This window comes from Balaenoptera musculus, chromosome 5 (assembly GCF_009873245.2).
Source record: "Balaenoptera musculus isolate JJ_BM4_2016_0621 chromosome 5, mBalMus1.pri.v3, whole genome shotgun sequence".
Lineage (NCBI taxonomy): Eukaryota > Metazoa > Chordata > Mammalia > Artiodactyla > Balaenopteridae > Balaenoptera > Balaenoptera musculus.
This window is the reverse complement of record NC_045789.1, coordinates 18114203-18128585: the sequence shown is the minus strand read 5'-3', so window position 1 is coordinate 18128585 and position 14383 is coordinate 18114203. Positions and strand designations below refer to the sequence as shown.

At 34.4% G+C, this 14383-nt stretch overlaps 1 protein-coding gene across 1 annotated transcript in view; it reads left to right on the top strand.

Annotated features, from left to right (window-relative positions):
• STPG2 (sperm tail PG-rich repeat containing 2) overlaps positions 1–14383 on the top strand; it is a 344744-nt gene that overhangs the window by 137084 nt on the left and 193277 nt on the right. Inside the window, exon 8 of the mRNA XM_036853457.1 lies at positions 3375–3484. Coding sequence (XP_036709352.1) covers positions 3375–3484 — 110 coding nt within the window. The remainder of the gene's footprint in view (positions 1–3374; positions 3485–14383) is intronic.

Sequence of the window (14383 nt, the reverse complement as noted above, 5' to 3'; positions counted from 1 at the left end):
AGGCCTTATGTGATTTCTATTGAGAAGTAAGTTGTCATACTTATTGTTTCTCTTTTGAAAGCTATTATTATTATTATTATTATTATTTGGTCTTTGTATTTTATGTGTCAAGAGTGTGGTTTTCTTTTTTTTAATTAATTTTTATTCATTCAACATTGCTTTACAATGTTGTGTTAGTTTCTGCTTTACAGCAAAGTGAATCAGCTATACGTATACATATATCCCCTCTTTTTTCGATTTCCTTCCCATTTACGTCATCATAGAGCATTGAGTAGAGTTCCCTGTGCTATACAGTATGTTCTCAGTTATCTATTTTATACATAGTAGTGTATATGTCAATCCCAATGTCCTAATTCACCCCACCCCCCCCCTTTCCCTGCTTGGTGTCCATATGTTTGTTCTCTACGTCCATGTCTCTATTTCTGCTTTGCAAATAAGTTCATGTTTACCATTTTTCTAGATTCCACATATAAGTGATATTATACAATATTTATTTTTCTCCTTCTGACTTACTTCACTCCGTATGACAGTCTCTAGGTGCATCCATGTCCCTGCAAATGGCACAATTTTGTTCCTTTTTATGGCTGAGTAATATTCCATTGTGTATATGTACCACACCTTCTTTATCCATTCCTCTGTTGATAGACATTTAGGTTGCTTCCATGTCCTGGCTATTGTAAATAGTGCTGCAATGAACACTGGATTGGGGTGCATGTATATTTTCAAATTATGGTTTTCTCTGGGTATATGCCTAGGAGTAGGATTGCTGGGTGATATGGTATGTTTACTTGCTTGAGGTTTGCAGAGCCTTTGAATCTCTGGATTGATGTCTTTCATCAATTTTAAACAGTTCTTGACTATTATATGTTCATATATTTCTTCTGTTACATTCTTTCCTGCTTGTCTTTCTGGGACGCTAATAAATATATATGTTACACCTATGCCGCATACCCCCAGCATGTCTTATAAGCCCTCTGTATTATGCCTCCTTTTTCTCTTTGTGCTTCAGTTAGGTATTTTCTACAGAGCTATCTTTGAATTCACAAAATTTTTTTTTCAACTGTTTCAAATGCTATTAAATCATTCTATTGAGTTCTTAATTTCAGATATTCTGTTTTTCAGTTCTAGAGTGGCTATTTAATTATTTCTTATGATTTCACTTTTCAGGAGGAAGTCTCCATGATTTCAAGCATTTTTTTTCAAAAATTTTCCCCCTATGTTTTCTTGAACAAATTAATCATAGTTATTTTAAAGTTCTGTCTGCTAACTCCAATATCTGGATCACCTATGGATCTGTTGTTATTTTCTGTGATTTTTTTCTCTTGATATTTGATCATGCATGTCTGTCTTTTGGCATGTCCCATAATTTTTAATAGAGTGCTAGATATTATATATAATAGAGACTTTAATGGTGTTATCTTCTGCTAGAGAGATTTCATACTTTTTTCTGCAAAGCAGGTAGAAGTCAAAGGAGATCACCTTAATTTAATCATGGCTGTGGCTATTACACTTTTTCTAGGACTTAGTTTACCTCTTTTTTGTTCATTTTTGTAAAGTATTGTTCTCTGGGAATTTCAACTGTGAGCCTGACATGTTTAACCATCCCCACCCCCGTGTTCTGAACTGTAATCTTTAATGACTCTGTGTTTCAGAGTTTTAACTTAGAGTTTTAGTGTCACCTTGCTCCTCACCCCTTTGCAAACATCTTGATAGGGAAACAGATCATGTATTTTGAGGCTCCTCAAATCTGCAGTTTTGTTATGTGGCCCAACAAGACCACAACAAGCTTATTTTCCAGCTCCTTAATGGCAACCCTCTGCCAGGTCTAAACCCAGATTCTTTCTCTGTTGCCTGTTTATCAGCAAATGTTACAGGAAAAAAGCATCTGCAGATTGATCGCTAAACTTTCAGAGGTTCTATCCTCTTCAGGATCTTAGCCCCCCTTGTCTGTACTGGCAGTTCATAGAGTTGGAAGCATTCATAGCCCTATGAAGACTTTAAAAATAGAATTTTGTTGTATTTTGTCTGGATTTATAACAAATAAATCATATTTATAACAAATAAAATATCTGGATTTTATTTTGTTATATTTTATATGGATTTATTTGGAAAAAATGTGGTCTTCTGCAAACTACTCATTCCCTCTAAAGCCAAAATCATTTCTTGAGCTTGTTAATTTCTATTCTAAACAGTAAAAATTGCAAAACGCTTTTGAACTTATTTCATAATTTCTAATACCACATACATGATAATAATAAAATTATTATGAAAGTAAATTATTTTTCAGCTTCAATAAATTTAAAAATCACATGAAGTAATAATGATGGTTCAGATGCTCTATATTTGAAGGATCTCACATTTCTACATGATGTGAAACCGTGATTTTTCTGTTTGTGAAAGTGATAGAATCTACCTATTTTCTTTTGAGTGGCTATGTAGGAATAAAACATGAGGAAAAGAGAAGCACCAACTTCAGCATTTAGGGTAGTGAAGCATATAGTTTCAAAGATACAGTATGTGAGAGATGAATTTTTTAGTAGATCAATGTTCCTGAAAAAAAAGAACAAAGAAAGAAATACCTAGCTATTCTTCTAGGTGTTAAATCCTGAAGTATTAAATATGAATATCAAATTCTGAAATAAAAACAGTGAAGTGTATAAAAATGGGAAAATAAATCCTCATGCTTCTTGTATATACAAAGAATGTTACTACTGGTTATATGGTTTAAATTATTAAATGAATACAAATGGCTAAATTGTATAATAAATCAGAAGGAATATAATATCACAAGGATTAATAATTGCTCATTAAATTTTTAGATTATCAGCTTCCTCTAGCCTATTAATTTGCATCTTCACTGCATATAAGGAATTATGATGTTTAAGAGAGTGTGGATCATTTTGCTTAGAAAATTTATTAATCCAGGATTGCCATATAATCAATTTAAATAGTTATTGTTAATATATTTCTATTTCATGTATTAATAATTAGTTATTAACAAATAATACTGTATAATTGACCAAATATCTTATATATTTTTGATATTACAACCTGCTAGTTATGAATCAGGACAAGAATTGGTTCTGAATTTGATATTAAAGTATAGCTGATAACTTGCCCTTAATATGTTTAAATAATGTATACAGATCCATCTTACTTTCATAGAGGTTCATGTAATCAACCCTTTTCCCATTTTAATATCTCATTGATTTAATGTCTTTTACTATATTCCATTTAAAAGTTTTTTAAAGTAAATATATGTATATCTCTATTTAGTGACAGAGCCATATTAATAAGCTTATTGCAAATGTATTAATCATAACCTTTGTATTGATAAAAATAAAATAAATGATATACTTCTTCTTTCAAAATATTTTTTTGGAATTCACAGGTCCGTGGAATTTCTGATGAACTACCTAACTTGGCTAACCGATATGCTGCTTTCTCGTCAAGAACAGAAAGAACTACTAAAGTATCAGATATGGTAAGAAGGCTTTTCTATGACCAAATGTATTTGTAATCTAGGAATCATGGAGGAGACTGAATAACATAAACATTATATTAGGACCTGAGAGAGGTACCTGGTAGCCTGCCATAATATCTTCAGCTAGTATTATACTTCCATATTTTTAAAGTTCAATGAAATTCTTGGAGCTAAGCAGAAGTCTAGCATTTCTCTGTGAGAAAAATATTATGTGGAACATCTCCTTAAGGGTCAGAGAGCGTTCATTAGGCCATATAGACAAACTCAACTTGTGTTGTATATGAAGTGGAAGGTTTGTTTACTTTAGGTTCAACTCAGTTTCCTCATAAATGCAAATATTTTCCCTTTTCAGTTTGAATCTATCTTGAGACTTAAGACTTTTCAGTGACATTTTTTTATCCCTGTTAATCTGTATTTTAAATTGTGTTGATAAGAATTTTGCTACCTCAATTTCCATTTTTTATAAATAACTAATATTGAATAAATTGAAATAAGTAAAGCATGTGAAATTTAAAACTGTATATTTAACTATTTTATTCAGATTAAACTTATTAAAAGATCAAAGTAAAATTTAAAGATAAAAGGTTAGACTTATGTGTACAGGTATTGTTAAAATAAATTTTTATAGAAATTGGACTGTTATTATAAGATATTATTAGTAACAAATGACCAAAACAGGATCATTAACCAGGTCTTAAAATGTAGCCAGTCAACCGAGAAGCAGAATTGCTGAACTAAAATTCTACTAGGTACACAATGCCAAGAGTTCATTTACAGTGTTTTCAATGGTGAAGTGAATGGTACAAGATTAGGAAGAACTCATGTAAATAAAGTACAAATGCAGTGCTAGTTAAGTTAATACAGCTGTGAATGTCTAGGAAATCATAGGAATTAGATTAATTTGATGAGAGTCATTAAGGAAGGGACTTATTTTTTTTCTGAGACATTAATTGACTGAATCTGAGAGATGGAGTCAAAATTAGCATCAGGTTCTATGAGACTTTGTAGCTATAAGTTCAAAAGACAGTTTAGAATCATCTAGCAGTGTCTTGACATTTAAGAGATCCTCATAATTGTTAAATAAATGTGTTGTTTTCGTAGATTATTTATTCATCTTGAGGAATTTTAGGGTTGTGTTGTGTTTCTCAAGTGAATCATTGTCATACACACCTTTGGCTCCATTGTGAAGTATGTCATAAGTAATTTATTACTAATATAACGCTTTTTAGCTTAGGAATATTTAGAATGGATTTGTAGTTATTTCTCTTGTAATATAGTAGCTACTAGGAAAAAACAATGCAAATTTCTGAAGGTACCCATAGGAATGCACATGTATAAGTTACACTTTATGTTTGTAGTGAAAAAAGATGATAGAGATCTGTTCTGAAAGAAGATGAGTTGCCTACCAATTGTTTTTACGTAACTTACATTTTCCTCTTTTATCTTTGTCTCTCACTGCATCTGGAAATTCCTTTTTATTATTTATTTATTATAATTTTTATTGGGGTATAGTTGATTTACAATGTTGTGTTAGTTTCAGGTGTACAGCAAAGTGAGTCTGTTATACATATAGGTATATCCACTCTTTTTTAGATTCTTTTCCTGTATAGGCCATTACAGAGTATTGAGTAGAGTTCCCTGTGCTGTACAGTAGGTTCTTATTAGTTATCTATTTTATATATAGTAGTGTGTATGTGTCAATCCCAATCTTCCAATTTGTCCCTCCCCCCCCCCCCCGCATACCCTCTGGTAACCATAAGTTTATTTTTTACATCTGTAACTCTATTTCTGCTTTGTAGATAAGTTCATTTATAGCCTTTTTTAAGATTCCACATATAAGCAATATCATATGATATTTGTCTTTCTCTGTCTGACTTCACTTAGTATGATAATCTCTAGGTCCATCCATGTTGCTGCAAATGGCCTTATTTCACTCTTTTATTGGCTGAGTAATATTCCATTGTATGTATGTACAACATCTTCTTTATCCATTCCTCTGTCAATGGACATTTAGGTTGCTTCCATGTCTTGGCTATTGTGAATAGAGGTGCAGTAAACATTGGGGTGCATGTATCTTTTTGGATTATGGTTTTCTCTGGATGTATGTCCAGTAGTGGGATTCCTGGATCATATGGTAGCTCTATGTTTAGTTGTTTAAGGAACCTCCATACTGTTCTCCATAGTGGCTGTACCAGTTTACATTCCCACCAAAAGTGTAGGAGGGTTCCCTTTTCTCCACACCCTCTCCAGCATTTATTGTTTGTAGATTTTTTGATAGCATTGTCTTTTCTTCCCCTCAAGAAACACTTGCATTTAAAAGGATTGGTTGGGACTCAGCTAACCCAAGAAGCGAAATAGTTTAGTCACATAGAATTCTTTGGTTTTTGAATCCCTTATATAAATGAGAATACCCTTCAAACATGTGGGTGTATGATATGTATCTAGTGAAAAATTCAAATTATTGATCTCAAACTTTTAAAATAATGGAATTAATTTTATAATTTTCACATCAAATAAAAATATTACAAAATTTGCCTCCTATGTATTTACATTTTATATATATGGATATGCTGCAATCTTGAAGGTGGGCGTATAGTTTAATTTTCAACATGTTACATAAAAGTTTTACATAAAAATATTTGAAAATCCAGACTTCTGGTTTCATGTGAAAGACAGAGCATATATATACATCTCCTTTCTTTTTACAAGGTCCCAATGAAATAACTTTTTTTAAAACTATGATATAAGCATTAGTTGAATATAAAAAGAAAAAGAGATTGAAAATATTAATGGAGGCTAGACACAAGCCAAACATCTGATTATTAGGCATTCCAGGAGCAGAATGCTAGGATGGTAGTTGGGAGTATTTGATGTAAAAAACAGTAAGTTATCTTGAACAGAAAAAACACATGTCTTCAGTTAGAAGAGCTCAACAAAATACCATAGAGGACAAATTTTCAAAGACATGTATTCTTCTCACATTCTTTTGCGTTTTCAGAAGACTAGAAATAAAGAAAATACCCTTGAAGCTTCCACAGAGAAAAGTAACTGGGTCACCTACAATGGGATGAGAAACATACTGATATCAACACTTTCTCAGCAGCATTAGAGACATTTCAGAACTAGGAAATGGTGGGATAATATTTTCTAAGATTTCTAAGAGGAAATAATTTTGGATAAAGAATTCTGCCTCTACCCAAAATTTCAATTAAATGAATCAAGAAAATAATTTTCTGACATGCAAGAGCTTGGAAAGTTTAGTACCTTCACAACCCCATATATGAAGATGCTCTAGCAAAAAAAAAAAAAAAAAGGAAATAAGAGAAAGGTGACATAAACATATAAACATAGAGAAGAATAGAAACTCAGCATTTCTGGGTGAAGTAGAGAAAAGTGGAAACAAATTAATAAAGAAGGCATTTTTAGTTCATGCTTGGGACCTTCTTCAAGAGTCTGGGGTTTTGTGACCACAGCATTTTATTTACTTCTCTATGTGTTTGGCTGCACTAGTTGGTTCACTGGGGAATCATCATGATATTCTAAATGCTGTTTTCATATTGTTGATTTGAAATCAATCTACACACATTGCAGAAGATTTAATTATAGTACAACAATATAAATATTAGAAATCTTAATATCATTAATAAAATAATAAAATCAAGAGGTGAAAGGTAGGAGGCAGTGAAATATGGCAGATCTGTTATTTCATAGTGCAGAGTTAACAGGTATTGTCAAAAATTGACAAATTACAGTATAAGTCCTTATATTAAATTTGTAATGGTAAATGCAAAAAAACCCCACACACCTCAAACTGAAAAAACCCAGTTACTATTAAAATGAATTATTTCTGGGAATGGAACCAAGGAGAGGTCAAGGAGGACAATTTTACCATTTATTTTAGATACTTGTATATGATTTGATTTTTATTCATGATGTGACGATATTATTTTAAAATAAAAGTAAAAATAATACTCCTGAGTTTATGAGGAGCACGCATTTGGAATGGCATTATGACATACTGGTGCCTGTACTGACTCATTCTCTGCAAACAACCAAAATTCTAGATAAAATAGAAGCAAAACATATTCACGACTGCTTCCATGATTTAGAAAGAGAGGAGTACACAGGCTAAGTTAAGGAGGGGCCCAGAGTGGCAAGTAGAGCACTGAAGCCAACTCTTACCCTGAGGACATTTGCCAAACTAGGTGACCTTGAGTTTTAATTTGTATAGCCTCAGAGACCTCCAGAGAAAGAGAGCCTAAGACTCTCTCACAGTGATTGTCTCAAAAAGGTTCTTAATACAGTTAAGACTCCAGAGGGCAACCTAGGCAGGTTAGGAGTGAAATGCAAATAAATCTCCCCTTCATACACACCAAAGGACTTTAAGGAAGATTGTTAGTGTTGAACTTTTTGGTGTTGAATGTGTGTTAGGGGAATCACCCCTGAGATCCTGTTACATTTCACCTTCATTTAATGGGGTGAATTGTTAACACAAATACCTGTCTGTTAGAGATATTAATGAAATTAATTTTATTAATAAAAATAAGAGCTAATGCTTATAATGTGCCTGTTCTATGCCAGGGAGCATTTCAAATGTATATTAACTCATCTGAGTACTATAATAATGGCCATCTTTAAAAATGTGGAAACTGAGTTTAAAGTCTTTAAATGGCAGTCAGAATTCACACCGAGGCAGTCCATCAATAGAATCCACTCTTTTAAGGGTCTTTCTGTGTTACTCCCCTCTGGGTTGAAGAATTAGGCTTAACTAAAATAAATATGACAATATAGTAAATGATTTTTGTGATTTAAAGCAAAAGAGATATGACTGTAAAGATCTCAGACATTATTATAAGGGATAGAACTTTTTTTTTTTGAAATGCAATTTCTGTTTAGCAGAAACTGATGAGGATTCAGCATCGTGAAACAGTAGTGAAGTTAATAACTTTCCTCTAGTTATTGAGACCAAAAATTAACTAAGGACTATTTAGTGGAAAAATCACTGGAAGAATTTGATGTACTTTCTTATATTGAGGCATGGCTCAGAAAGGGGCCTCAATTTGATTAGTGACAATTGGTCTCAAAAAATATAACAAAAAATTATACTAACATTTTATAAAAATTAACAAATGACTTGAAATATATTAGAATTATTTGCTGAACAGTTGCACTACAACTTTTATCACTTGATATATAGTTTTATAATACTTAGAATTGAGAATGAAGGGAATTTTAAAAATAAATTTTGATTTATATATTTATTTATCTATTAGTTTATATTCATTTGATTTGTTAAATATTTTGAATATCATCCCTGAATAAAGTTTAAGAGCAAAAGCTTTGGCATCAGAGAAATGCTTTTCTAGTCTCTAAATCTGTTTCCTCAAATATTAAATAGTGATAATAAATTAAGTAGGCATAACCTGATAGGGTCATAGTAAGAACAAAGTATATTATTGCTTGCAACACTTATTTCATTGTGTTACCCACAGTAAGCTGTAAGCAAGTTAGCTATAAAAATTGTGAATGGCAGGGTTACGGCTCAGAGCTAAGTAAATCCCACTTCAAAGCCTATGCTCTCTTTTCATTATTTCATAATATGAATAAGGAGCCTCTATTAAAATATGGTAATGTCTTTTGCTTTTTACACTTCTTTGTAAGTGACATTCACCTTCCTCAACCAGAGGCACCCTCTGTTTTGCATGGTATTGCTATGTCAGGAATGCAAAGAGGCAGAAAGAATAAATGTTCAGTTTTTTACTTTGGAAACATTTCTTGAAGTTCTTTTCAGAGGCAGTAGTTGTGGGGGCCATGGCTTTATAATGGAGCTTTGAAAATAATGGGAAGTGTTTTCTAATTTTCACTTTCCTTTAAATATTCCAGAACTAGAGTTTGGCTAAGAGGTCCAACTTTTATATAAAGTAGCTATTTAAGGATAATAAACAAGCTCAAAATCTTAGTAGCATATAATAAAAAGCATTTACTACTGACAAGTTTGCAGGTCTGCTAGAGAAGCTTACTTCAGGCTGCAGGTTTGCTGGGGAAGCTCTGATTCATGATGCCATTTGACTGGGGTGGCTCTCGGGACCGGTGGGGTAGCTGGAGTGTGTTCTTTTCATGGTGATGGCAGAACTATAAGAATATTACTGTAAGAAAGAGAACAGGGAAATTGCAGGATAAGGGGATTTTCCTGCTACAGTGAATGAGAAAGCCCTTCCTAGATGGGAAGGCTAGAAAAGGATAGAGAAAGGTCGCAAAGCAAGGGATTTGAGATGTGAGCATGAGGCCAGCTTCATGCTCTCCCACATTGTGGGTGAACTCTGATCAGACTGGGGGTTGGGTAGTAGTGATGGAATACATGGAGACTCAGGTTAAGAAATCGCAGAATTACTGAAGTATGAATTCCACTTCGTATCTGAAAGCCTGGGAGGGTGCCTCCTTTCCTCATACTGGGTAGCTGCTGCAGACAGAAAAGTTATAATGGTATATTTAGGCAAAGAGGGCCTATATTACTCAGGGTTTAGTCAGGAGACAGAACCACACTAGTTATTTTGAAATAAAGTAATACAAGGAACTGTGGATATTGCAGAACTCAAAAAGGCAAAGAGGGAACACTAAGGTATCATGGAAGTAGTAACAAGCAATGCCACCATCCTTAGGCCTGGGAAACAAAGGGAATAGACTGGAATTATTAAAACTTGAAAGCTTGGAGAGACCTTTTGTTAATGTGATTCAAGTTTCTGAAGAGGAGCACAGCTCAGCAGGTGCTAGGTCTCAGGAGCTCAAAAGAAAGGTCCCCTGGGCCTGGGGCACAGATCTTTGGGATCCTGGAGATAGTAAAAAAATACGTATATTAGAAATGGATTTCAGCTGAAATCCATAAGAGTCAAAATTATGCTGACTAAAACCTATATTCTGTTACCCTCAGTCTTTCTTTCCTTACAGTATCTCACTGGAACAGCTATGAAAATTTCTTAGATTTTTACATAGTTTTAAATATTTATTTTATTGGCTGTTAGTTTGCTTGTTGGTATCTTATCATTCACCTAACCACTGGTGGAGGAGAGAACATTAAAGTGAATTTTCTTACTGCAAGTAAGGGATTTTAGGCAAATGATTTCTGACACACTGAAGAGTGAGTCGGTCACAGTGCACTTACATACTTCCTGTTCTTCCATTACATTTTAAAGTCTATAAATTTTTCACTTAATTGTCTAACTTCATTAGTTCAGAAACTGGCTTTGATATGCAAACAGCAAGAACAAGTGCTGCTGGATGCCATCTTCATCAAAGCACAGAAAGAATAGTGAAGGCAACTGCTAAGCAAAATACACTATGAGAAACCAGATTCTAGTAGCCTGCTTTTTGATTGTGTACAATTGCCTGTCAGTACTTACACAGATTGTGAGAAGGATGCAGTTCTGCAGTTTTATATTAGTTATTTTTAATTGCCCTACATAAATATCAGAAGTAAATAATAACTTCATGAAGAAATTATTTTTTTAAAATTTATTTATTTATTTATTTTTGGCTGCATTGGGTCTTAGTTGCTGCACGTGGGCTTTCTTTTTTAGTTGCGGCGAGCAGAGGCTACTCTTCGTTGCGGTGCACAGGCCTCTCATTACGGTGGCTTCTCTTGTTGCGGAGCATGGGCTCTAGGTGCACGGGCTTCAGTAGTTGTGGCTCATGGGCTCAGTAGTTCTGGCTCGTGGGCTCTAGAGCGCAGGCTCAGTAGTTGTGGCGCAGGGGCTTAGTTGCTCCGTGTCATGTGGGATCTTCCTGGACCAGGGCTCAAACCTGTGTCCCCTGCATGGCAGGTGGATGAAGAAATGATTTTATCTTTACTCTTTGATAAAAAATTTTGCACTTTACTGTGTTTTGAGGATGAAATCTGTCCTAACTTTGAAGATGCCATGTTCATTTAAAGTGATCAACAGCAAAATGACTCATATTCTACATAACCTCTGAGACAAACTATTTGTGGCATTCATCACAATCTGCTTCCTACATTTTATATCAGCCAGTCATTGTTTTATAGCTTATGTGAGAATTGAAAGACAGAAAACATGTTAAAAGTGATATGGAGATGACTAGTCAAGACCTTAACTCCATCATTTAAGTCCTTGATGCCAGTATGACTATATATGCAATCCTACACATGGTGTAGTGATGGCATTAATACCATTGAAACCTCTATATAATAAATCCATGACTAATGAAACATGACATTTAGAAATTGACTTCAAGTGTCTATCTTACTTAGGATGCACATATTCATGAATTATAAACCTTGTTTCAGTATATTTAAATGTTTAAGAATTCATCTTTCTTTCAAAATTATCTCCACTGATGAAGAAAGCTATAGCCTGCAGTGCTGTATTTATTTACAGAAATCTGATCTCACTGACATGGCTTTCATAGTCATCTTTTGACCAATTCAGAATATTAAACTTTTCAGTTAACTGATCATCATTATATACAAAAATATGTACTAATAGTCTTTCTATTGGCATTTCTAGGGGCAAACAATAGTTCCATTCTATTATTACAAATGTCTAAGAGAAAAGGCATTTTCTACCGCATAAATTTAAAATGTAACTACTAAGTATCATTATATTAGTATCATCATCACCAGTGTTCAGGGAACAAATATGGAAAACTCTAACATTTTCATGTAAGTTAAAATGACATTGAGAGAAAAATAGTAAAAGAGGGGAAAGGAAAAAGGACAGAGATATGTGGAGGAGTATAAAGAAGAGAGATAATGGGAAGAAGTACTCATGTTGTAAAGTTTGAAAGGGTACAGAGTAACAGAAGAAAAAACTAAAGCAGAAACATGTTGGAAAACTTGCAGCTAGATTCATTTGCTACTATGGGAAGGAACTGCTGCTTCGGGAATGAAGAAGCAGATCCAGTGGAAGAAATCCCTTCCTCTGCCAGCCTTTGTAAAGACCCTCTAGCACCTTCTGTCGGCCAAGCCCAACAGGGAGCCTTCTGACAAAGCACAAACAGGGTTTGCAGATTTCCAGATTCGTACCTGGGACAGCAGATTAAAATCTGGTACATTTCACCACTTTGACTACATCCAGATTCATCTTTCTACTCATATTTGGACTTACATGTAATATTCCAAACCACTCTATGTTTCTGCCTAAAACAGTACAACTGTCTTTCGTATGACAAAATTTTCTCAGTGTGCAAAATGAGGAGATACAAGTTTCCAACAGTGATTGTCTTCATCTCTGGGCAAATTTAATCATAGTCCCTCTAATACTTTGTTACCTAAATACTGTTATACATTGTTAAGTTAGAGTTGTTAACTGTTACCTAAATGCTAAATCATACACTGTTAATTTCAGTAAAACTTTTAGAAAATAAAAAGGTGAAGGCAAAGAGGGAAAATGCAAGTATAATTGTTAATGCATACGTATACACACACACACGGAAATTTATATGAATGGCTGTCACAATCCTCATTCTTAACTGGTCCAACGCTGTAAGTGATATTTCTGACTTCTTCCTTCTATCACCCTCTCCATGTTCTTTTGGCCAGCAACTGTTCAGGGTTTGTTGTCTGGTAGATGACCAAACCTTCATTTTTGAAGGCTGCGAATCCTCAGTGATCCTTCCTTTTCTTTTTTTTAATTGATGTAACTTTCCATCAGTTCTTAATATTGGAGATAGAAGTATTAAGAGGAATCCCAGAGAACACTCTGAGTTCTTCCTGCCCTCCCTGTGTAGCAGCAACTCAGATTTTACTTGTTAATTGTGACAAATCACCCCAGTCAGTGGAGTAACCTCTACCTTGTTTCAATGGCACAGGTAGCCCCACGTGCTAGTTGACAATCTTAACTTTCAACTCTGTAGAGCCAGAGTCGTGTCTCTAAGTGGAAGCATTCCTCCCTTGGGAATCAAGGCTTGTAAATGAGTCGAGCTCAAAGTTATGGAGATAAGAGGCAAAAATTTTGTGAGTGTGTTATCAGGTGAAACAATGAGAAGAGGTAATTGATGTATAATGCATATTCTGCATCATATATGCTGTCCTTTCAAGGTCTTGTCTCTCAATTGGCATCATAATTGAGTTTTCAGCAACCCCTTCTATTTGTTCTTTTAGGTCAGCTGCTTTTAAGTGGTGAGGGTATGTTACACATGGTGAATTCTATGAGCAAAAGCCCGTTACTACATTTCTTTTGCTGAAATGAGTTCCTTGACAGAAATAATGTTGTTTAGAATACGCTAAGAGTAAATAAGCCATTCTGTAAGTCCAAGGAGGGCAGTGTTGGCAAAAGAAATATTGGCAGGAGGACAAATGAGGTCCTTTCTTGCAGTGAGTTTTTTAAGGTTTTGGAGTCAAGGTTATGCTGGATTCTTAAAAGAAGAGTAAGTGTTCTTTTTCCCCCAATTCTCTCAAAGAGTTTATTTATTTTTTACAAGGTCAAGTTATTAATTCTTAAATGTTTTGTAAGAATTCACAGTTAAGACCTTCTGGACCCGATATTTTATTTGTGGGAAGGTTTTTAAGAAAAGATTCAATTCCCTTATCTACTAATCACGTGTTTCTGATGCTTTGGCATCTGGGCCTCGTTGACCCTGGGAAGAGTGCCCCTTCCAGCGTTAGGCAATTAATAGAAATAGCAAATGACTGTTTTGCAAACGTGCCTTTTCTGTGCAGACTAGCCAATCCAGAGCTCACACTACCAACAACCTCTTCTCTGGGACTCTCATACTTGGAGCCAATACTCTTCTGCTCTAAGCACCCCAGGGCCAGGTACCAGAAAACTAAAACACCTCCTTATGCCCCAGAGCCTGCTGAAATTATTCAAACTAGCCAATCCTAAGCCTGCTTACTCTGCCTCACCTGTTCCTTCCTGTGGAAACCACAGTAAAGGCTCTCACCCA